Source organism: Xenopus tropicalis, chromosome 7, assembly GCF_000004195.4.
Source record: "Xenopus tropicalis strain Nigerian chromosome 7, UCB_Xtro_10.0, whole genome shotgun sequence".
Taxonomy (NCBI): Eukaryota; Metazoa; Chordata; class Amphibia; order Anura; family Pipidae; genus Xenopus; species Xenopus tropicalis.
The window spans coordinates 11,930,289-11,956,314 of NC_030683.2; the positions used below are offsets into that span (position 1 = coordinate 11,930,289).

The following is a 26,026-nucleotide window of genomic DNA, read 5'->3' on the forward strand; positions in this document are numbered from 1 at the left end:
AGTACCAAATCTGTCTTTTTCTTGTCATCATTGTCATCAGGGAAAACATCTCCTGTATGAACCCCACACTGCCCCCAATTACTTACCTTAATTCTAACCTTGCAGGGATCCTATATAGAAAAAATCAGGCACCTTTTATCACGCAGATATAAAAGTCTTTGTTTAATTATAAAGAAATGAAAGGTTCTTCCATGCAGGGGCACAGAGTCTGCCGGTCTCTTTAGGAACCCAGTTTATATAACCAGTGTGAGAAAGGGAATTCTTCCGAGAATACACAATTACCAATGCATTTTCTATATATATATACTTTGTGCACCAAAAAAAACCTGTAATCTGTGAAATGTGGCATCGTTATGATGAATATCTCTCAAGGGGAAAATGGTCTGTAATATTTTTGTTAACCCATTATACATGATTTCTTTCTATAACATGGTTTATAGCATTTGTCTTTCCAACAAATAGAAGTGAAGGCCCCTTATCACCTATTTATTAAATTTCTTTGATTGAGGGGGGAATGTTCAATACATGTTGATCATTATTCTTTGGGGCTGATTTACTTACCCACAAACGGGTCGAAATGAGTCCGATTGCGTTTTTTTCGTAATGATCGGTATTTTGCGATTTTTTCGGCTTCTTTACGAATTTTTCGTTACCAATACGATTTTTGCGTAAAAACGCGAGTTTTTCGTAGCCATTACGAAAGTTGCGTAAAATCTGCCGATTTTTCGTAGCGTTAAAACTTACGCGAAACTTTGCACCTTTTAAGTTTTAACGCTACGAAAAAAGCGCAACTTTTCGCGTAAGTTTTAACGCTACGAAAAAAGCGCAACTTTCGTAATGGCTACGAAAAACTCGCGTTTTTACGCAAAAATCGTATTGGTAACGAAAAATTCGTAAAGAAGCCGAAAAAATCGCAACAAATACGAAAAAGTCGCAAAATGTTCGTTTTCAAGTCGGAACTTTTCCAATTCGGGTCGGATTCGTGGGTTAGTAAATCAGCCCCTTTGTCTCACATTGGCCCAGTTTCTAATTACTAATCTGCTTATTTCATTTATCATTATGGATAAAGCCTATCCCTTGACTTTGACCTCACCTTTCTTCTGCTACTTACCGTGCCCACTGGCGCTCATCTTTTGGTGGTGTGTATGTACCTATATGTACACTGCCATCAGTCACTTTATTTTTACTTTGTACACTCACTGCCATTCTATATTGATATTAATGTTATAACATTATATTCTATATTGTGTGCCACTTGAAATGTGCACTCATCGATATCTGTTCTTGAATTCATTGCCCCCATTACCAATACACAGAATATAGAATAAATATTAATTGTGAAACCCTTGAATAACCATATTCAGCATTTAGTGCCATTTCGATTAAAAATTTGTAGCCTTTTTTTTTTTTTTTACTCCCATCAGCATACTGTATGTGGGTAGGTCAATGGCCAACAGATAGTTGAATGGGCAGTAATCCCCTGATAATTACTACATGGTCGATTTCTTCGGTCCATGGACACCATCAATCTTATTACTTTTATTATTTTCCTATCTTACTGCAGACAGGTTGGATTTTGGCAATATTGCAGAGAAGAAGTGACAGGTTGTAACAGTGGTGTTAATATGGGCAGAGAAGGAGAAGCATTCACCCCTCAAACAACGTGCTGAGCCAACAGGGTTGTTGAGCGTGCCATTGATAGAGATTGTAAAGGGGGAGTTAGGACTAGGCTTAGGTGGAAAGATCATTAGTTCAGTTTTGTTAGCTTCAGTTTGAGGTGGTGTTGGTTCATCCAATTGGAGATAGCTAGGAGGCAGTGGGAGGTTTGAGTCTTCGTTTCAACTGTTAATGAAAGGGACAAAAAATAAATTTGGATATACTCAGTACCTTAACTTTCTGTGAGGTACTGTATCAAATGCTTTAGTAAAGTCTTAGTAAATGACATCAACTGCCATTCCAGCATCGAGGTTCCTGCTCACCTCACCTAGTATTGTGAATTGCAATGTATTCAAGTACCCTATCCCTTATTACCCCTTCCAAAAGTTTTCCTACTACTGATGTCAGACTAACAGGCCTATAGTTTTCAGGCTGAGAACGGGATCCCAGACCTCAACGAATCCTGAAAAATTAAGTAAAGAGGTTTGGCAATCACCGCACTAAGCTCCTTTAATACCATGGGATGAATCCCATCCAGTCGTGGACCTTTGTTTACTTTCACATGTTCAAGTCTCTTGAATTTCCACCTTGGGGACCTATGTATCAGTAGTTATATAACAAGAATTGGGTCTATTAAAAGGGGAGCCTTCATTATCTGGCTCCTCAGATGTATAGACAGATGACAAATAAGAGTTCAAAATGTCTGCTTTTCCCCCGTTCTCATCAACCAACGTACCCCCCCGGGATAATAAGGTTCCCACCCATTCTTGCTTCATATTTTTACTATTAACTATCAGAATTAAGACTTCTGGTACCATAATACCAGCAAAAAAACAGTTGATGCATGAGTCTTTATGTTGTGTCTTTCCTGAGTCAATCCTCGATAGAATATCTTTTTCTAGAAATATATGAAAACATAAACAATTCATTTTGTCCCATCAGAAATTGTGAGTGTTTCTTGAAATTTAGACTGTTTGGCCGGACTTGTATCCACAGAGCATGCATTTATGATCATATCCTAAAACCAAGAAACCAGCATTCTCAGTAGCTAAGCAGATACAGATTGGGCAAAATTCAATTAAACATTTTGCATACATAGCTCAATATGTCCTGTTGGGTCACTCCATTTACAGTGATAATTACCTGACTTTTTTCATGAAAACCTACTTTTTTCCCCATTGATATGTTGCACAGTCATTTCATGGGCAAGGGATATATGTAAAAAATATACTATTTTATGGTTAAATTCACCAAAACCGTTTAATATATAATCTTTGTCTTACTTTATTAAGGCAAATTTGAAATTCTCTATTTTTCAGTGTGTAAATAAGAGGATTTAGCACAGGGACCAGGACAATGTACAGCAGGGAAAAAAACATGTCCCTTTTTAAAGAATAACTTGTGGTGGGTCTCATATACAGGCAAATAACTGTCCCATAAAGGGTTATCACACAGGCCAGGTGAGAAGCACAGGTAGAAAAGGCTTTTTGTCTCCCCTCTGAGGATTGTATTTTCAGGATAGCAGAGATGATAAATATGTATGAGGTCAGAGTAAGGAGGAAGGCATTGAATGTAAATAATGTCCCTCCAATATAAATGAAAAGTTCCACACTGAGGATTTTGCTGCAGGAAAGTTTAAGCAATGGTGAAATGTCACAAAAGAAATGGTTAATAAGACGGGAAGCACAATATGATAGTTTAGATATAAGTATAACAAGGCCAACAGGGTCAACAAACCCAACAGTGAATGCTGCAGTTATAAGCCCAGCACAGTGTTTCCTGCTCATTCGGGCAATGTAATGAAGGGGATCACAGATGGCAACATAACGATCATATGCCATGGCCGTCAGGAGAAAGTACTCACTGCATCCCAGAGCCATAAAAAGGTACATTTGAGTCATACACCCCAAGAATGAAATGTTATTTTGTTGTGTGAGAAGAATATGTAGCAAATTAGGTAAAACAGTTGAGGGGAAAGAAATGTCTATGAGTGAAAGGTTCAGCAAGAATATGTACATGGGGGTGTGTAAGTGAGGATTGCATGAAATGACTAAGAATATGATGAGATTTCCCAGCAGAATGATGAGATAGATTCCAAGGAATAGCACAAAGAGTGGAAGATGGAACCTGGGAGTATCAGATAATCCTTGTATAAGGAATCCTGATACATTTCCTTGATTTTCTATGGCCATGTCTTTCTCCTGTATATAAAAAAACAGAATTTTATCATACCTCATAAACTGCACAGTTTGGGGCTTATTAACTAACTTTGGCTTAACTTTTTGTCCATAGGCCTTTGTGCAAATGTTAAGGCTTTATTGTCACCACCAAATACTTAAAACCTTTTACACCTACAATTTCCTACCCCTACCAACTCTTACCTGTTATATTTGACACTTGCTTGTACTGTACCATGGCATTGGCACCTTTTACATTGTTTTTTACATATACATTTTGCCTCTTCTGTGATAGTCACATGATCAGGTTTTGGGTCCTTGAGGTATTACAATGCCCGCAAACCGTTAAGTGAAGCAGGGCAAGCAATGCTGTTATCATGCAACCCATTGTATTGTGTTACATAAAACAATTACTAATCTTACTACCTTACACACTTACAATAAAATATGAGTACCTGTTGATGCCCTGTACAACCCGTAGTATATGTTTAATTTCATAATGGAACTTGTGACCACTCAAGAAGACTTGTACTTGCATAGCATAAGGTATTACAGGTATAGGACCCGTTATCCAGAATGCTCGGGACCAAGGGTATTCCAGATAAGGGGTCTTTCCATAATTTGGATCTCCATACCTTAAGTCTGCTAAAAAATCAATAAAACATTAATTAAACCCAATAGGGCTGTTCTGCCCCAATAAGGATCATTTATATCTTAGTTGGGATCAATTACAGGTACTGTTTTATTATTACAGAGAAAAGGGAATCATTTAACCATTAAATAAACCCAATAGGGCTGTTCTGCCCCCAATAAGGGGTAATTATATCTTAGTTGGGATCAAGTACAGGTACTGTTTTATTATTACAGAGAAAAGGGAATCATTTAACCATTAAATAAACCCAATAGGGCTGTTCTGCCCCCAATAAGGGGTAATTATATCTTAGTTGGGATCAAGTACAGGTACTGTTTTATTATTACAGAGAAAAGGGAATCATTTAACCATTAAATAAACCCAATAGGGCTGTTCTGCCCCAATAAGGGGTAATTATATCTTAGTTGGGATCAAGTACAGGTACTGTTTTATTATTACAGAGAAAAGGGAATCATTTAACCATGAAATAAACCCAATAGGGCTGTTCTGCCCCAATAAGGGGTAATTATATCTTAGTTGGGATCAAGTACATGTACTGTTTTATTATTACAGAGAAAAGGGAATCATTTAACCATTAAATAAACCCAATAGGACTGTTCTGCCCCCAATAAGGGGTAATTATATCTTAGTTGGGATCAAGTACAGGTACTGTTTTATTATTACAGAGAAAAGGGAATCATTTAACCATGAAATAAACCCAATAGGGCTGTTCTGCCCCAATAAGGGGTAATTATATCTTAGTTGGGATCAAGTACAGGTACTGTTTTATTATTACAGAGAAAAGGGAATCATTTAACCATTAAATAAACCCAATTGGGCTGTTCTGCCCCAATAAGGGGTAATTATATCTTAGTTGGGATCAAGTACAGGTACTTTTTTATTATTACAGAGAAAAGGGAATCATTTAACCATGAAATAAACCCAATAGGGCTGTTCTGCCCCCAATAAGGGGTAATTATATCTTAGTTGGGATCAAGTACAGGTACTGTTTTATTATTACAGAGAAAAAGGAAATCAGTTTTAAAATTCTGAATTATTTGATTAAAATGGAGTCTATGGGAGATGGGCTTTCCGTAATTCGGAGCTTTCTGGATAACGGGTTTCCGGATAAGGGGTCCGATACCTGTATCTGAAAACTCATCCCCAATTGTTTTTTTTTTTTTACATAGAGACAAAATGAAAATAAAAAAGATTAATTGCTGAGAACTTCACTACTGCAGGTTACAAAACATATTTACTTTTTTAAAAAAAAAAAAAAAATAAAATAAAAACTTTTGCACTACTGTTTTCATATTACAGAAAGCAATGGGAGTCCATTGCTGAAATATTTCCATTTAGTTTTTAGCTGCAACCAAATGGCACATTTTGACCAAATTGTTAATATTGTGTTAAAGATTAATTGAGATAAAATTAGAACAGTTCTCATACAGCCAATGGGCAGAGTATTAAATTCCCTTTTGATGATAACTGAATAGACAAGGTAGTTCAGCATATGTAGACCAGATGCAGGATTAAATACTACACAATGGGCCTTTTCTGTCCTTGGTTATTATATTTCACTCCTCTCTCCCTTTCCAACGTCAAAGCTTCTAAGCAGAAATAAGTCATGAAATCTGTATGAATAGTTCCAGGTGCTCTTGTTTAATGTGAGTCAAGTTGCCAAATGGAAATGTGTGTTATACAAGCAGTGTTGGGAAATACTACACTATAATTGATTTTTAAGCGTTGTCAAGTTTGAGTTAATGGAACGGCTGTAATAATTGAGTTATGTTTTATATAAATTCAGTATTATGATCACATTTTTGTCAATTCAGCTCCAAAGACATTTTCCATTTTCCAAAAAAAACCCTTTATCAAGTAAACAACTTGATAAATATATTTGTGCAGAACAGCCCTATTGGGTTTATTTAATGGTTAAATGATTCCCTTTTCTCTGTAATAATAAAACAGTACTTGTACTTGATCCCAACTAAGATATAATTACCCCTTATTGGGGCAGAACAGCCCTATTGGGTTTATTTAATGGTTAAATGATTCCCTTTTCTCTGTAATAATAAAACAGTACCTGTACTTGATCCCAACTAAGATATAATTACCCCTTATTGGGGCAGAACAGCCCTATTGGGTTTATTTAATGGTTAAATGATTCCCTTTTCTCTGTAATAATAAAACAGTACCTGTACTTGATCCCAACTAAGATATAATTACCCCTTATTGGGGGCAGAACAACCCTATTGGGTTTATTTTAATGGTTAAATGATTCCCTTTTCCTCTGTAATAATAAAACAGTACCTGTACTTGATCCCAACTAAGATATAATTACCCCTTATTGGGGGCAGAAACAGCCCTATTGGGTTTATTTAATGGTTTAAATGATTCCCTTTTCTCTGTAATAATAAAACAGTACCTGTACTTGATCCCAACTAAGATATAATTACCCCTTATTGGGGGCAGAACAGCCCTATTGGGTTTATTTAATGGTTAAATGATTCCCTTTTCTCTGTAATAATAAAACAGTACCTGTACTTGATCCCAACTAAGATATAATTACCCCTTATTGGGGGCAGAACAGCCCTATTGGGTTTATTTAATGGTTAAATGATTCCCTTTTCTCTGTAATAATAAAACAGTACCTGTACTAATGATTTTTAGTAGACATAAGGTATGGAGATCTAAATTACGGAAAGAAAAGCCCTGGAAAGCCCTGGGTCCCGAGCATTCTGGATAACAGGTCCTATACCTGTATTGTAAAATTGCCATCCAATGTTAAATAGATTTAACTAAGAATATCTGGCAGCATTTTTTAGTACAAATAAAAGACCTATATGAGAAATATTTATTTCAATTTGAAAGCAATCTCACTACTTATTGTATTGACCCATACGCCCCTAGAATCTCTTACATTCATTGGACAATTTTGAGCAAACATTTGCAATGTATAAGTCTGATAGTATCCTAGAAAGCTACAAAACACTGTTCTTACTGAGTTGTCCATTGAAAGAAAGACAGCGCCGACATATAATGGTTTTTGCTGGAGCTGCTCAGTTACCTAAAGGTTTTTGCTGGAGCTGCTCAGTTACCTACCCGAATCTTTACTCCTGATGCTTGTGATGAGAAACCAATACAGCTCAAATGGGATTATATCAATAGTACTTTTCATTTCAAAGTGATGGTATATTTTATGTTTGCTCTTTGTTGATAAGTCAAGTAGGATGCCCCTTACAATTGCACTTATTTGGTTGCATGACATTTGTGAGCACGTTTGTATCAGTGACACAGTATATAGTCATTTAACATGAACCATAGGTTCCCGCCATTTCATTTAAGTTCTAGTTTCCCTGTCTCAAACCTATTATATAGAAAACATGGCACAGAGTTCAATGCATTTTCAATACTGCTCCAAACATTAGACTTTCACATATAATTATCTGCAACACTTGCCTTCTGTGTCTTAGTCCCTCAATAAAGTCAAGTTGCAGTGCCTCAATACATTCTGAGGATCTCACTGTAGGATACAATTGCCCAGGCTTGCCATTTAATAATCTGTAGAATGCACTTGTGTAGACTACAAGAAATTGCTAAAGACATGTCTCGTCTGTTTAGCTTTTTATTAGATAGCCTACTCCCTTGAGCACTTTATAGCTAACAGGAGTTTCTCCATGGAATAGTAGCTTTGTCCCTTGTGCTCTGGATCACACTACACTACACTGATGTGAATAATTATTCTTTAAGTGTTCAGTCCTTTCTGTATACTTGCTTAATATGTCCTCTCCTTTTGGACTAGCACCTCAATATATTTTAAGAGTGTACTTTGTTTTGTAACTAATCATTTATAATCACAAGTGAAGAACAAAGGTATCTTTGAAATACTTGCTCCTAGAAGCTTGAGATACCACAAATGCACCCACCAAGGCAGGTCTAATGAATTGCATACAAAAATAAGCATTGATGCAAGGAAACCCTACCAGGCTGGCAGTGGCAGTAATCTCAGGGTTACCTTGCAGGGATCCCCAAGCTATACTGTCAGGGCTGCCATCAGAAATCACGGGGCCCCGTACAACAAAATTATCAGGGCCCCCCAGAGGCCTAATGGTTAAAAACCAGAACACATATTGGTGGCCATGGGTACCGTGTAACCAACAAGAGGGAGACGTGACAACAGCAGTGCTAATGGTTATGGCACAAGGGGAGACTGGGGGAACTGTTGGCTATGTGGGCGACAAATCTTACGAAAATACCTCTCCCTTCTTACACATATTTCAGCATTTATGCTGAATTGCCACAAGTAAGGTGTTTTATATGCTGTGATGTGAATGTTAGTGAAGGGAGTGGTATTTTCAGAAGATCTGTCACTTGCACATAGCAACAAATCTCATCAGCCAATTTCCATTGATAAAAAATGTACACTTATACTGCTGCGCCACTTGCTATGTACACAAGCAATATAAGGCTTGGATATATAAAAAATATGCAAACGCAAAATTCTGCTCACTTTCTTTTTTTTTGATTTTGCTGTTCTCTGATTCCTGCTTTGTTTTTCTGTCCTGCTTTCTTTCACTTTCTTCTTCCAGCTTATACTACTTTTCTTCTCTTTTAACCTTTTTGTCCATATTTCACACTGTCATCTCTGCTAGTGGATCACCCACCTTTCCTCACTTCTTTGTTTTTCTCTACACACTCTCCCTTTCTGTTTCTCTCAAACTCTTCACTCTCCCATTCACCATATTTTTCTGCCAAACACTTTTTCTTACCCATTCCTTGTTTTTCACATGCTTTTCTCTATGGGGGAGGGCTGGGCCAATCCAGGCTATGGAGTGCTGGGCAATCCGGGCTGGGGGTGGACTGGGCCAATCCGGGCTGGCTGGGCCTGGCTGGGCCAATCCGGGCTGCTGCTGGCTGGGCCAATCGGGTTGGGGGCGGGCTGGGCCAATCTGGGCTTTGGCGGGCTGGACCAATCCAGGCTGGGCCAATCCGGGCTGGGCCAATCGGGATGGGCAAGCAGTGCTGGGGGCGGGCAGTGCAATGATCTTGGGTAAAGGAAGGTTTAGCTGCTGACAGCAGGGGGGCCTGGCTAATAAAGGTAAGTGCAGTAGAGCAGGCCCCCCCTTAAGAGCCAAAACTCACAGGGCCCAGGACGATTGTCCCCCCTGTACCCCCCTGATGGCGGCCCTGTATACTGTAAAAAGATTTGGGGAGCAACACAAGCATATACTATGTTCCTGGAGGTGCCAAACAAGGAGACTGTGGCTGGTTATTTGGTAGCTCCTATGTGCACTGGCACCAAAACTTTAGGAATTGTAAATAAGCACCTGCTTTGAGACCACTGGGAGCAACATCCATGGGGGTGGGGAGCAACATGTTGCTCACAAACCACTGGTTGGGGATCACTGCCTTAGTGAATTGTATGTTGGTAATTTTAACCAACCAGAACCTTATTATAGGACAAGACTCTGAGACAAGGTTCTCAGCATAACTGATACTTTATTCATTAATCAAAGACAGAGTCTTGTGGAAGCTTTCAGCAACACAGAACAGTAACTGAAATGTGTCACTAACAGCTTCAAATGAGACCCTGAAAGTCTTAGCCTTTTATAGAAGATGTCATACCTTATCTAAAAAGTATATGATGCCCCTTTTACAACTGTCTGTGTGCTCTGTGACTACAGCTGTGCAAATAGCAAAGTGCATGTAGGGTCTTAGCTAGTCAGCATTATCATGTCTGACCCTTGTGATTTTATAAGATGGTATACTAGGCTTTTAGTTCTTTTTTATACCTTGCATATATAGTATTTTTGTACCTTTATCTCCTACCTCACCTGCCTTGGGTTGTCTTTATAGGGGACACTGGGGGATTTTATGTGTCCCATTATACAGAACTTACCCGTCATAAGTGAGTGTCTCAACATGTATCAGTAGTCTGAATTGTGCCAAGTGAATCGGGCACTGGTGCCATTGTCAACACCATTCATATTAGAGCAAGATTCAAGCAATATATGATAACAATTATTATTGTTATTTTTTTAATCACATTTTATTGATTTTGTATCCAAATTTAAGCACAGTAGGATTGCAAAGAGAAAAGAAAAACAAAAGGAAAAACATAAACAATACTTCATCCCTTTAATCATATCTTAAACATAATAGGGAAAATACCGAGAAAAACACCCGAATAATTTGATTCTGACATATTTTCTAGTTTCACTTAATATTACATTATCACATACTATAGAATAGTTCCATAGTTCCATTATTTTTCCATATACTGTAGGTCATACCTTGATCCTCAATATAGTAAACCTATAACTACTCTATTTTGAAATGATTTTTCCCCTTTTTTATAGCAGTTATCTCCTCAATTCCTCTTAATTCTTCCACAATATTGTACCAATCTTGCATTTCAATGTGGTGATTGCGGTATCAAACTTTTTGTTTTTTGTTTCCAACTGGCTTGACCTTTTTACAATCAAACCATAGGTGATAATATGTTCCCTTTTCTAATCAAAATCTTCAGTATAATTCTAAAATACCATATATTTTGTACATCTTACTTGGAGTATGATACCATCGTGACATAATTGTATAACCCACTTCTTGCATTTTTGTTGTTGTAAATGTTTGTAGGTGTGCCTTAAAAATGTGTTGCCATTTTACTTGAGTGAGCGATATATTTAATTATTTTTCTTATTTTGCCATAAATGTATGGATTATTTTATTTTGTTTTAAAATGTTTCTATAAGAAACTGATAGTGATAAGTGAATCTGTCCCGTTTCACTTTACCAGAAAATGTGCAAATCTTTCAAAAGATTTGTGAAACGGCAAAAAATTCACAAAACAGCGAAAATGTTGCTCGTCAAAAAAAAATTTCAAGCAATTCTTTAGACGTGCACGAAAATTCTATAGATGCATGCAACAAATTTTTCGACAAAGGCAAAGTTTCTTGCCCATTTTGCAAAAAAATCCACCAGTGTCGAAACGCGGAAATTCGCTTTGAAACTATGCCTGTAATTTTTTCTGCCCATCACTATTCAGAAGCGAATCTGTCCCGTTTTGCTTCGCCAGAAAATTTGCAAATCTTTCAAAAGATATGTGAAACGGCGATAAATTCAGGAGACGGCGAAAATGTTGTGTGTCAAAAAAAATTGTCACAAAACTGAAACAGCTGCAAAAAAATCGATACAATAAAAATTCAGTGAATGAGGAAAAAAGTTGCAGTCACGTCAAATAAATTGCAGTTTTGTCAAAAAGAAGTCTTGATAGCATGAAAAAATATTTGCAGTCGCGTAAAAATATGTCCGCATCAAAAAAGTCACCTGGTAGCCGCAATTCATGAATTTTTTTGCTTTTTTTAACAAGTCTTTCAGCAGAGTCACAATAGCAGTTTCACTAATTTTTTCGGTGAAACGGGACAGATTGGCTCATCACTAGCCAGATATCAAGTGACCAGATTATATACCGAGCTCTGATATTCACACCATTTGGCACCAGAAGGATGAACTTGGCTCATGTGTATTTACTCACTGGTAAAGCTGAACCTTTAGAACTAGTGATGAGCGAATCTGTCCGGCGAAACGGCGAAAATGTTGCTCGTCAAAACAAATTTCAAGCAATTCTTCCAACGTGCATGACAATTTTATAGATGCATGCATCAAATCTATCTTCCGCTCGCAACAATTTTTGGACAAAGGCAAAGTTTCTTGCCCATTTCTCAAAAAAATCCACCAATGTCGAAACGCGGAAATTCGTTGTGAAGCTATGCCTGGCCATCACTATTCAAAAGTGAATCTGTCCCGTTTCGCTTCGCCAGAAAATTTGCAAATCTTTCAAAAGATTTGTGAAATGGCTATGAATTCAGGAGACGCCGAAAATGTTGCGTGTCGAAAAAAAATTGTCACAAAACTGAAACAGCTGCAAAAAAATCGATGCAATAAAATTTTGGTGAATGAGGAAAAAAGTTGCAGTCACGTCAAATAAATTGCAGTTTTGTCAAAAAAAGTCTTGATGAATTTGGCTCATGTGTATTTCCTGACTGGTTAAGCTGAACTTATTATAGAAGAGATTCCTTTCTCTGTACTCTGTAGAAGTAGTGATGAGCAAATTTTTCCGCCCATCACTATTCAGAAGCACATAATGAGCCTTTTCTCTTAGGCTTTATCCTATATCCTGTCTTTACCTGAATCTCAGGCAAGGGAATAGATTTTTTATAAAAACGGTACAGATTTTTTTTTTTTAAATACATTACAAATAGGTGGGGGGACCCTGATAATTTTGTCGTTGAGGGCACTGTGATTTATGATGGCAGCCCTGAACCCACTTATAAGTCTTATCATCCCTCTCTAGATAAACTGTTTTGGGGGAGATTCCTTCTATAGATTTTCTTAAAATGATGGCACACTTTTTCTCTGCTACTGCCCTCTGGTGGAGAACAGAAACGTATAACTGTCTCCTTTCCACCTTCATTGTTCCTAATAGTGGAAAGTAAACATCAGTGGCAAAACACTGGAGCCATGGTTTGTATGTTACCACTTAAATATAGTGCTTTATTGTAAGTGCTGTGAGGAGCAATGACAGTTGGAAAGGGGTATTTTGTTCTCTGTAGTTCTTTAATTTGAAACTAACAGCAACCAAGGTACCAGTGTCCTATTTTCCTTAAAGGCTGACTATAATTAGAAGCAGGATATGGCAGAATATTGCAGCTAAAAAATGAACAAATTAGGCACAGGGCAAAATCCTGCTCTCAATGAACTTTATAAATTAAATGTTGCAGTTTGATCAAACACTTAAATCATGGATAGTGGTTTACCTTCCTTTGGACAAGCCATTTTCAGTAGGAAAAAAAATGGCCGTTGATTTTCATGCATTTGGAGTATAAAAAAGTCATGAGTAAAAAATTCACCCGTGTTAAATTTTGAATTCAATGCATTTAGCGAATTTTTCACTGTTTCGTGAGTTTTCGGTGAAGCGAAATGGGACTCCCTTATCACTTATAGGGACCAATAGGGTAAACACCCCTATAGCTTAAACCATTTCCTTATTTAACTGTTACTGGGCAGATGCTCATGTATCTATTTTGCTATTAGCATATTATGTATCATTGGCTTATGTGCCTTATGACCACTTCCTGCACTGTAATGTAGTGTTTAGCAAGGGGTTGCACTTCCTCTTAGGCCTGCATCTGTTGAACCAGATGGATGTACCACTAAGCTCGGGATCAACAAGGCCACAGTAAAGCTGTTGAGTATTAACCCTGCACTTCCATGATTGTCTTGGACAATAAACCAGTTATCAGTTCTATTCTGATGCAGAAACCTTCTGGCGTCCTTTTTTCTTGAACTTCTGCACACAGCAAAGTGAGTCGTAGTTGAGCTACCTCTCCCTTCATCCTTCCACATCGTGAAGGCCCATCCTTCCATCTGAATATAGTTTAATAAAAGCTGATTGAAATTCTCTATTCTTCAGTGTGTAAATCAGAGGATTCAGCAGAGGGATCAGCACAATGTACAAAAAGGCAAAAAATGTGTCTCTATTTGGAACATAGCTTGTGGTGGGTCTGACATACACAGAGATCAGAGTCCCATGAAAAATGATCACAGAAGTCAAATGTGAAGCACAGGTGGAGAAAGCTTTTTTTCTTCCCTCCAAAGACTGTATTTTCAGGATAGAAGAGATGATACATATATAGGAGATCAAAGTAAATAGAAAACAACTAAAAGCCACCAGCGTCCCTTCGATATAAGTTAAAAGCTCCACATTAAAGGTGTCACTGCAGGAAAGTTTAAGCAATGGAATGACGTCACAGAAGAAATGCTCAATGACGTGGGAACCACAATATGATAATCTAGATATGAGAACAGCATGTCCAGTTGGAACCAAAAAACTAACAGCCAATGACGCAGTTACCAACTGAGCGCAGTGTTTCAGGGTCATTTGTGTAATATAATGAAGAGGATCACAAATGGCAACATAGCGATCATACGCCATGATGGTCAGTGTAGTGTATTCAATAACAACCGAAAACATGAAGAAATACAGCTGAGCCATGCACCCTAAAAAGGAAACATTCTTTTTTTGTGTGAAAAGGGTGTGTAAAAAATTAGGAAAAATATTGGTGGTGGAACAGATATCATTCCATGAAAGATTCAACAGAAATAAATACATGGGGGTGTGTAAGTGAGAATGTAATGAAATCACTAAAATAACAGTGAGATTTAAAAGCAGAATCAAAAGATAGAGGAAAAGGAAAAGGGAAAGCTGTACCTCAGGATTGTCAGAGAAACCTTGGATTAAGAACCCCGACACATTACCTTGATTATTTCCTTCATTTTCCGATGGCATTTTTTGGAATGAACGTATTATCGTATGACACAATTATTGACCTGTTCAGGAACTGACTTTGGGTAGATGATGAGTTATTATTAGTGTTCCGTGTATCTTCTGTTGAACTGTAAGTGCTTTGTTCATGTTTGCTCAGAGATACTATAATACTATGCTAGCATGGCTTTTGCCTTCCAGTAGGTCAAATTCAGCCGGAGTAGCCCCCCACTCACAGCTTGTACAGAGAGATACAATAAAATATATTTGAAATAGAATATTCTAGCATGTGAAATATCATTTACTTTATTTTGTTTCTGCACGTCTGTAAGTATATCGCAAAGTATACATTCATTCTTATTTTATCTTACAAAATCCCAGATTTTCCCCAAACAATTCACACTCTGCTTGAAATAAAAAGTTGTTTTAATTTGGAAAATGACTTTACCTCTTCATTCCTCTCTAAAAATGAAAGAAAAGAACCAAAGTCATTCGAATGCAAATATTACTCTATCATGGAAGGGAAAATTTGTTGTAGAAAGTCTGCGATAAAATGTGATTGTGTCTCAGCTCAATATATATTACCATCGAGTTGCCAGAATTGATTAATGTGTTGAAGTGTCCCATTTCCACAGAAATAGAGACGTACAGTCCTTCACATTTCCTTATATAAACAGATACATTCCCTGGAGTATATATCCACTTTAGCTCAATTACTGGCTAGGCCATAGCTTGGGAAAAATAAGCATTATCCCCTAGGCACCAATGATGTATAAATATAGCAAAAATTAAATTTAGACTCTAATTATAACAATTTCACACTAACTGAATCCTGGGGTTCTTTGCTGATGTGCATATTTCACTGGAACCACTGAAGGCTATTTATGTTTGACCTACAAATTTACTTTAATCAGTTTCAAGTTCAACTCATGCCTTCATGGGAAAATCAAAAATGAAGCAGGCAGGCACTCTGGGTATCCAATCGTTTTGTAGAGAAAAAGCAGCAAAAAAAGGATTTAAAGTAAAAAAAGTATAAATTTTATTTAATCCATATGTAAAAACATGGAAAGCCTTACGCGTTTCGTACCAAAGGATACTTAATCATAGGCTAAATTCAATTACAAAAGACAAGGTATTTAAAGACGGGTTAGCCAATGAAAAGGTTTCTATAATTGGAAAATTACAGACATGGGGATCACATGACTGAATAATAAGGGTGGTTAAAAGAGTCAATGAGTTACATAAGGATATATTGAGAAACATAGTATAATGTAGATATCTGTATAAAGTTTAGGCTAAGTGGGTATTATACTTAACAAGTTACATCATAATCAAAATTTAAACCATTTGGTTGTCAAGTTTTCAAAAAGAATATCCATTTTGTTTCTTTTCTTATTAAAATGGAGCAAATGTTACCACCTCTGGGATTGGGAGTTACTTTATCAATTCCTATGACTCTAAGGTATGAGAAAGATCTGTTTGAACATTCATGAAAGTGTTTTGCAACAGTTGTATAACAGTTTTCGTTTGTGATATTTAATACATGTTCTCTAATTCTATCTTTCAACTTTATACTAGTCTGACCTACGTATTGTTTCATGCATTTGGTGCAGGTTACTTACTATATTACTTTCCTTACTACTGGGTAAGATTTACTATATACACGAAAAGTTGTGATCACCCCTATAATTGTATTTGGATTGCAACTCATCCCTCGGTCAACTTTCTTGAAAACTAGTGCCAGTAATTAATGTCTTAATATCCAACCCTTTCCCATGAACGATGCCTGATCAGTAATCTTTATTTTGCTAATATGGCCCACTACCATCTTGAATTTCTAAATACTGTCACTTGTGATGAGGGAATTTATCCGGCAGACATGGATCCGCAGCGAATTTCCAGATTTCACAACTGGCGAATTGTTTTGCGAAACTTCCAAGACAATTTGTCACCGAAAAATTCGACAAACACGTTGTTGATTTTGTTGCCATTTTGCGTATCTTACGGCAAAGCACAACAGGACAGATTAGCTCATCACTACCTGCCACAGGCCTTGCCCCTTGCTTTGATTCTTATAGTTCTGACCTCTGGCCTGTGAATTGGACTTTGCACTTGTCTGTCACCTACGCTGCTCTTCAACATGTTTACTGTGACTCTTACACAATCTCCCATTTATCCAACTATGAGAACCCTTTCTATCTGCCTTGCAAGGAGACAACACAGGGCCCTTTCTACAGGCATCTAAAATCATATGAGGTCCAGTTAATTGGTCTGAGAATAGCCTCAAAAATACTCAAATGGTGGTTGCATTATTCTGTGGAGTTGCATTTCATCAAACATTGTTACATAAAAGAAAGAATAATTGGTACAAAATACAGGTTAAAGTAGTGCAGCTGTTCACTGGGTATATCTTATGTGACTAGGGGGCAGATTTACTACGACAAAACTCATTTCCATGAATGGAAATCCTGTATCAGAAGATCTGAACTAAAAAAGCACAAGCGCAAATAGGTTGTGAAAAAAGTCACAAGAACAGCAACTTTTTCGGCTGACTTTTTTTGTCGCACAAAAGACATCATCAAAAAACTTTTAAAAACAAAAAGCAAAGAAAAATCTTCCGACTGTAAAAGGGACATCTGCTATTGACTTCTACACGATCATGACACGTTTTAGATGGAGTATATTCAGATTCGGAACTATCACAGATAGTGATAAGCGAATATGTCCCGTTTCGCTTTGCATTAAATTTGTGAAACGGTGAAAAATTCTGCATCTGTCGCCCGCGTCTATTTTTTTGTCACCCACTTCTATTTTTTTGTCGTCCGCGCTTTGTCACAAGTTTATGGCATAATAAATCTCAGAAAAGATACAGTATCTAGTAGAATTAAGTCTAAAACAACTGGACTTTTCTGAGTTTTTCTTGAAAACGTTTCACCACTCATCCGAGTGGCTTCTTCAGTTCAAATGAAAAGATGTAACTCATTCTGTGACTTGGAGTATTTGGTGACAAAAAGCCTGACCCGAAAAAGTGGCAGATTAGTAAATGTCCCCTCAGATGTTTTTTTTTTGTTTCTGAATCTTTACAAATTTCCCAACCTCAGGTTTTAGTCTGCTTTTACAATGTCCATCCATGAGTTTGTAGAGCCGATTTCAACAAGCGATCGGCTGCTACCAGCCACAAGTTGAGGTATCATGATTCATTTTTGGTTCTTTGATGCACAGGTAAATGATCTATTATCCAGAATGCTTGGGACTTGAGGTTTTCCAGAAAAGAAACCTTTTCCATAATTTGGATCTAGTCTGAGAATGATTTAAATATTAAATAAACCCAATTGGATTGTTTTGCCCCCAGTATAGATTCATGCAGCTTAGTAAGAAAAATGTATAAGGTAATGTTTTATTATTACAGAGAAAAATAAGATAATCTTTTTAAATTAGATTATTTATTTAACTAAAATAGAATCGGAGTGATTCTCAGGATAACAGACAATGCAATGTAGCACAGCTTCCAGGTGGTTAGTATATAGCACAAATATTCAGCAGTTACTCGTGTACAAAGAACACTTCTTTATCCATCAGGGGTCATTAATCAAACTGGATTTAATCAACACATAAGTGTTCAATCACAACTATAAGGCCCTTCAAGTGGAACCTACGTGAGCTACAGTAGTCCCTAAGTCTGTACACTTGAATCCCTACTCTATGGGAGTTATAACCAGGACCTTAATCCTTCCAATTTCCCCTGGCAGAACCTTGGGCTACTTGCTTACCCAATCCTATCTCTCATTCCTGGAGCGAGCTATTACAGAACTATCCTCACACTAGCTTTTCCTATTGGGCCTATCTATACCCGGGCCCTAACCTGCACTCACCTTTCAGGGGGATGGAATAAAAAAAAGTTGTCTTCCCCTTTTATAATAGGATCTACAGTCTATATATGGACTGGGAAACCAAACTTCCCACCCAGTATGAGCCAACTGAGGCCAATTATTCTTAAACCAGACGCCCCTCCACTATGTAAAAACCTAGGAATCCTGTATCCCCCATTTACTACTTTCCCAGACAGTGCCATACAAAAAATGTTTGGCATCCTATTCTGTTGAATAAAATTAAACTGGTACTTGGTAAGTTTATTAAGGTTTTTCTGAGAAAAGTTTTTTATTTTGTGGGGGTTTTTTTTTCGAGATTTACTTGTGTTTTTTTTGGCAGTTTATGATTGTTTTTTTTTTCAAAAATTACCTCTCCAGCGGTCAGTGCAGCAATTTTTTATACTAGATTATATAAGGGATGCACCGAATCCACCCTGAAGGGTTCTGCCAAATCCTGAACCAAATCCTATTGATTAGATAGTAAAACATTTACTAAAGCTACAGAAAACATTGGAAACATATGTAGAGCAGGGCTAGGGTATTACAGAAAGCCCGCCTTTGCCTACAGCTTGTTTAATTATTGTAATATATGGTAAACACTTTTTAGTTGCCAAAAAATAAGAATGTATGTAACTCAAATTGATTGTAATTTTTATTATGCTATACTTTATAAAATAAAATAAAAAAGAGAGATGTTTCATGTGTTACTGCTGCCTTTTTATTGATTGAGGAGTTGTAGAAGACATAATGAATTGAATAATTCAAGGCAGGGCCCTCTTCACCTCTTGTATCGGTTATTGATTGCTTTATATGTTACTCTGTATGTCCAATGTATGTAACCCACTTATTGTACAGCGCTGCGGGATATGTTGGCGCTTTATAAATAAATGTTAATGTAATGTAATGTAATAAATCCAGAATTCACAAACTGTACATGCCATACTGAGTTGAAGACAGTTGAAGACAGTTGAAGACAGTTGAAGACAGTTGAAGACAAGACTGTTGAAGACAAGACGGTTGAAGATTAGACTGTTAAATATCAGGTAAGAAGAATTCCATCTAGTAACAACAACATCTTGAATAAGGTTATGATTTGGAAGCCTGACTCTGACTGCAACTCAGTAAATCTTGCTTTTGCACTTGATGAGTCTTTAAACTTTAAAATGACCAACTGAATTCAACATCAATCCAATGTGCTGAGATATGATTGGATAGTGTACTCTGATGTCCATGTGTCCCATGTGAAAACTGGGGCATTTGCTCTGTCAACTGCATTTCTAACTTGCTTTATCCCCTTATCATACATGTCAGGTATTACTTTGTCAGAAAAAAAACAACGGGATGGAGTTTTGTACTTTGGTTCTAGGAGATTCACCAGTTCAGTAACAATTGAGTAAGGCTGCAAATCTACTGCCATCATCTTACCAATAGCATTGTGAATTGTAACTGCATGAAGGTTATTGGAGGCCCACTGTTGTCAAGCTTTTGTAAACTCATTAACTGTTGCTTGCTTTAAGTTGCCAATTCGGCCACAATTCACACAAGTGGATTTCTCACTGTTTTCTGGTGGACTTGGAGTTACCGTACTGGAAACCTCTGCAGATGCCCTGCCGGTCATTGTAGAGGTGATTATGGTAGAAGTAGTACCTGGAGTAGTAGTACCTGGAGCAAAACATAGAATGTTTTTAAACTCTGCTGAATGCCTCACACGTAGATGTTTTAACAGTGGTGATGTGGTATACTGTTTTGCCTCCTTGCCACCTCGAGATAATTCTATAGAGCAAATACTACATTTTGTTTTCCTTGAATCACCCTCTTTAACTGTGAAATGTTTCCAGACTGGACTGATTTTTGGGATTTTTTCCATTAGCTGCACTTGTTGTTATAACCTGCAGGTGACAAATTAAAAAATCTCAGTCTCAGACTGTCAGTGTCACTGACCAGACCACCACACTGCCTCCTCCATCACACTTTGCACCATATATTACTTAAAGGAGATGTAAATGTTAAAATAACAAATCATATATTTAGCCTTAAACTACTATTCTCTACACTTTACACTACCTTAATTTTTAATATAAGACTACCTTAATCCACTATGTTCAGCACTTCCCCCTGGTGTTTTGCAGTCACATGTGCCATGTTTGAAAGTTCTTCTGAAGGAGCAGAAGCCCCCACCCTCCTGGAAAAAAAAGCCTGCTCATACACAGGCTCCTGCTGCCTCCAGGCATGCTAAGAAGGGCTCTCCCCCCCCCCCCCCCCCCGGCAAGTTGTCGGTGTAGTGAGAGACCTGAACAGGAAGTGGGGGCGGAGCTTCACTCTGAACAAGGAAGGAGTGGAATAGAGCAGAATGTAACTCAGCAACCAGGTAAGAAAGAACAGAGGGACACAGACAGGCAATCTGGGAAGCTGCTTAGAGTAATTTTATTATTAGAAAAAAAAAGGTTTACTTATTCTTTAACAGGGCTGCAACAGAAAATAAAGAATGGTACTGTGACTGAGTTCATACTACTTTTTCTGCTCAGAATCAGCAGCAATGACATCTCATGATTCTTGACTAGTCTACTGGTCGTGGTAGTAGAAGTATGATTGATGATTTGACAAAGTTAGACGATAGAATTAGAAGAACATTACAAGACTTAGAAGAACATTACAAGACTTAGAAGAACTTAGAAGAATATTAGAAGAACATTTTTTTCCCTTACCAACTTTGAGTAAGGCTTTTTGGCTGGATGTTGATGGCAATGATATGATGATGATGATGATGTGCCAGTGCTAATGAGGATCTACACAGGGCCAAACTTGGTAACTATCAGCACAGCACTAGTGGTAATCAGCACAAGAACAAATCCGACAGGACTCAGGAGTATTGTCTCTTACTGTAAAATGAAATATTACAACTAGTAGTAGTAGTATGACTGATGATTTGGCAAAGTTAGACTTAGAAGAACATTAGAAGAACATTTTTTCCATTACCAACTCTGAGTAAGGCTTTTTGGATGGATGTTGATGGCAATGAAATGATGATGATGATGATGATGTGCCACTGCTAGTGAGGATATCCCAGCCTCACTGCCCTCACCGCAAAAAACCACCTTCATTGATGCAAATGAAAGTTAATTGTGATGGTGGCGCGGCGGGAAAGATTGTTTCCCTCCCCATAACATCCTGAGTTACATGGAATGCGCTCCAAAACCAGTATAGGCAGCACCATATTCTCCCTTCATTTGGGCTCCTCGTGCCTCCCAGCCTGCATGTCTTCCAACTGTGTCTCCCAGCCTGCGTGTCTTAAAACTGTGCCTCCCAGCCAGCGCATCTTCCAACTGTGTCTCCCAGCCAGTGCTCCTCAGCGCAGCCACCCTATTACCCGCCCAGCGGCACCTCCGACCCCTGTTCCCCTTCGCATGCTCACCTGAAGCAGCCATTTTGTGCAATGTCTAAAGCGGGTGAAGACTGGATAAAGCTGTCACGTTGAACTACCTCCCCCTTAATCCTTCTACATTGTGAAGGCCCATCCTTCCATCTGAATATAGTTTAATAAGAGCTGATTGAAATTCTCTATTCTTCAGTGTGTAAATCAGAGGATTCAGCAGAGGGATCAGCACAATGTACAAAAGGGCAAAAAATGTGTCTCTGTTTGGGCAATAGCTTGTGGTGGGTCTGACATACACAGAGATCAGAGTCCCATAAAAAATGATCACAGAGGTCAAATGTGAAGCACAGGTGGAGAAAGCTTTTTTTCTTCCCTCCAAAGACTGTATTTTCAGGATAGAAGAGATGATACAAACATATGAGGTCAACGTATATAGAAAACAACTGGAAGCCACCAGGGTCCCTTCAATATATGTTAAAAGCTCCACATTAAAGGTGTCACTGCAGGAAAGTTTAAGTAATGGAATGATGTCACAGAAGAAGTGCTCAATGACATGGGAACCACAATATGATAATTTAGATATAAGGACAACATGTCCAGTTGGAACCAAAAGACTAACAGCCAATGACGCAGTTATCAACTGAGCGCAGTGTTGCTGGGTCATACGAGCAATGTAATGAAGGGGATCACAAATGGCAACATAGCGATCATACGCCATGATGGTCAGTGTAGTGTATTCAGTAACCAGCGAAAACAAGACGAAATACAGCTGGGTCATGCACCCTAAAAAGGAAACATTCTTGTTTTGCGTGAGAAGGGTGTGTAAAAAATAAGGAAAAATATTAGTGGCGGAACAGATATCATTAATTGAAAGATTCAACAGAAATAAATACATGGGGGTGTGTAAGTGAGAATGTAATGAAATCACTGAAATAACAGTGGCATTTCCAAGGAGAATCAAAAGATAGATGAAAAGGAAAAAGGAAAGCTGTACCTCAGGATTGTCAGAGAAACCTTGGATTAAGAACCCCGACACATTTGCCTGATTATTTCCTTCATTTTCCGATGGCATTTTTTTGAATAAACTGTCGTATGACACAATTATTGATCTGTTCAGGAACTGACTTTGGGTAGATGATGAGTTATTATTAGTGTTCCGTGTATCTTCTGTTGAACTGTAAGGCCTTTGTTTCATGTTTGCTCAGAGATACTATAATACTATGCTAGCATGGCTTTTGCCTTCCAGTAGGTCAAATTCAGCCGGAGTAGCCCCCCTATATCCACTCACAGCTTGTACAGAGAGATACAATAAAATATATTTGAAATAGAATAGTCTAGCATGTGAAATATCATTTACTTTATTTTGTTTCTGCACATCTGTAAGTATATTGCAAAGTATACATTCATTCTTATTTTATCTTACAAAATCCCAGATTTTCCCCAAAAAATTAACACTCTGCTTGAAATAAAAAGTTGTTTTAATTTGGAAAATGACTTTACCTCTTCATTCCTCTCTAAAAATGAAAGAAAAAAACCAAAGTCATTCGAATTCAAATATTACTCTATCATGGAAGGGAAATTTGTTGTAGAAAGTCTGCGATAAAATGTGATTGTGGCTCAATAAATACAGTATTACCATCGAGTTGCCAGAATTGATTAATGTGTTGAAGTGTCCCATTTTCACAGAAATAGAGATGTACAGTCCTTCACATTTCCTTATATAAACAGATACATTCCCTGGAGTATATATCCACTTTAGCTCAATTACTGACTAGGCCATAGCTTGGGAAAAATAAGCATTATCCCCTAGGCACCAATGATGTATAAATAAAGCAAAAATTAAATTTAGACTCTAAGGGACCCATTTACTTACTCACGATCCGGCCGAATGCGCCCGATTGCGTTTTTTTCGTAATGATCGGTATTTGGCGATTTTTTAGGCGACTTTTTCGGAAATTGACACGACTTTTTCGTTACCAATACGATTTGCGCGACAAAACGCGAGTTTTTCGTACCCATTACGATGCGCTCCTATTTTGTCGCGACTTTTTCGTAGCCCTCGTGCCGAGTACGAAAGATTCGGATTCATTCAAGCTTCAGTAGGGTGACTTTACTTGGGCCAGGTTGGAGCTGCAGAGTGCCATTGAGCCCTATGGGAGACTTTACTTGGGCCAGGTTGGAGCTGCAGAGTGCCATTGAGCCCTATGGGAGACTTTCCTTGGGCCGGGTTGGAGCTGCAGAGTGCCATTGAGCCCTATGGGAGACTTTCCTTGGGCCGGGTTGGAGCTGCAGAGTGCCATTGAGCCCTATGGGAGGCTTTCCTTGGGCCGGGTTGGAGCTGCAGAGTGCCATTGAGCCCTATGGGAGACTTTCCTTGGGCCGGGTTGGAGCTGCAGAGTGCCATTGAGCCCTATGGGAGACTTTCCTTGGGCCGGGTTGGAGCTGCAGAGTGCCATTGAGCCCTATGGGAGACTTTCCTTGGGCCGGGTTGGAGCTGCAGAGTGCCATGGAGCCCTATAGGAGACTTTCCTTGTGCTGGGTTGGAGCTGCAGAGTGCCATGGAGCCCTATAGGAGACTTTCCTTGGGCCGGGTTGGAGCTGCAGAGTGCCATTGAGCCCTATGGGAGACTTTCGTTAGGCCAGGTTGGAGCTGCAGAGTGCCATTGAGCCCTATGGGAGACTTTCCTTGGGCCAGGTTGGAGCTGCAGAGTGCCATTGAGCCCTATAGGAGGCTTTCCTTGGGCCGGGTTGGAGCTGCAGAGTGCCATTGAGCCCTATGGGAGACTTTCCTTGGGCCGGGTTGGAGCTGCAGAGTGCCATTGAGCCCTATGGGAGACTTTCCTTGGGCCGGGTTGGAGCTGCAGAGTGCCATTGAGCCCTATGGGAGACTTTCCTTGGGCCAGGTTGGAGCTGCAGAGTACCATTGAGCCCTATGGGAGACTTTCCTTGGGCCGGGTTGGAGCTGCAGAGTGCCATTGAGCCCTATGGGAGACTTTCCTTGGGCCGGGTTGGAGCTGCAGAGTGCCATTGAGCCCTATGGGAGGCTTTCCTTGGGCCGGGTTGGAGCTGCAGAGTGCCATTGAGCCTTATGGGAGGCTTTCCTTGGGCCGGGTTGGAGCTGCAGAGTGCCATTGAGCCCTATGGGAGACTTTCCTTGGGCCGGGTTGGAGCTGCAGAGTGCCATTGAGCCCTATGGGAGACTTTCCTTGGGCCAGGTTGGAGCTGCAGAGTGCCATTGAGCCCTATGGGAGACTTTCCTTGGGCCGGGTTGGAGCTGCAGAGTGCCATTGAGCCCTATGGGAGACTTTCCTTGGGCCGGGTTGGAGCTGCAGAGTGCCATTGAGCCCTATGGGAGACTTTCCTTGAGCCGGGTTGGAGCTGCAGAGTGCCATTGAGCCCTATGGGAGACTTTCCTTGGGCTGGGTTGGAGCTGCAGAGTGCCATTGAGCCCTGTGGGAGACTTTCCTTGGGCCGGGTTTGAGCTGCAGAGTGCCATTGAGCCCTATGGGAGACTTTCCTTGGGCCGGGTTGGAGCTGCAGAGTGCTATTGAGCCCTATGGGAGACTTTCCTTGGGGCAGGTTGGAGCTGCAGAGTGCCATTGAGCCCTATGGGAGACTTTCCTTGGGGCAGGTTGGAGCTGCAGAGTGCCATTGAGCCCTATGGGAGACTTTCCTTGGGGCAGGTTGGAGCTGCAGAGTGCTATTGAGCCCTATGGGAGACTTTCCTTGGGGCAGGTTGGAGCTGCAGAGTGCCATTGAGCCCTATGGGAGACTTTCCTTGGGGCAGGTTGGAGCTGCAGAGTGCCATTGAAACCTATGGGAGACTTTCCTTGGGCCGGGTTGGAGCTGCAGAGTGCCATTGAGCCCTATGGGAGACTTTCCTTGGGCCGGGTTGGAGCTGCAGAGTGCCATTGAGCCCTATGGGAGGCTTCCAAAATCATGCTAAGTCTGAAAGTTTTGGCCGCCGCTTACGAGCGCTCAATACGAAAA

The 26,026-nt window shown here is 39.2% G+C and overlaps 1 protein-coding gene across 1 annotated transcript; it reads right to left on the reverse strand.

The window, feature by feature from the left end:
• Positions 1-2,903: 2,903 nt before the first annotated feature.
• Positions 2,904-3,848, reverse strand: LOC116412179 (olfactory receptor 8H3-like). Its single transcript, XM_031905818.1, has one exon. The coding sequence runs from the start codon at positions 3,846-3,848 to the stop codon at positions 2,904-2,906; it is 945 nt and encodes a 314-aa protein (XP_031761678.1).
• Positions 3,849-26,026: the final 22,178 nt, after the last annotated feature.

Bases quoted from the DNA above. Each gene is read 5' to 3' on its own strand.
- LOC116412179 (XM_031905818.1), bottom strand. From the start codon at position 3,848: ATGGCCATAGAAAATCAAGGAAATGTATCAGGATTCCTTATACAAGGA.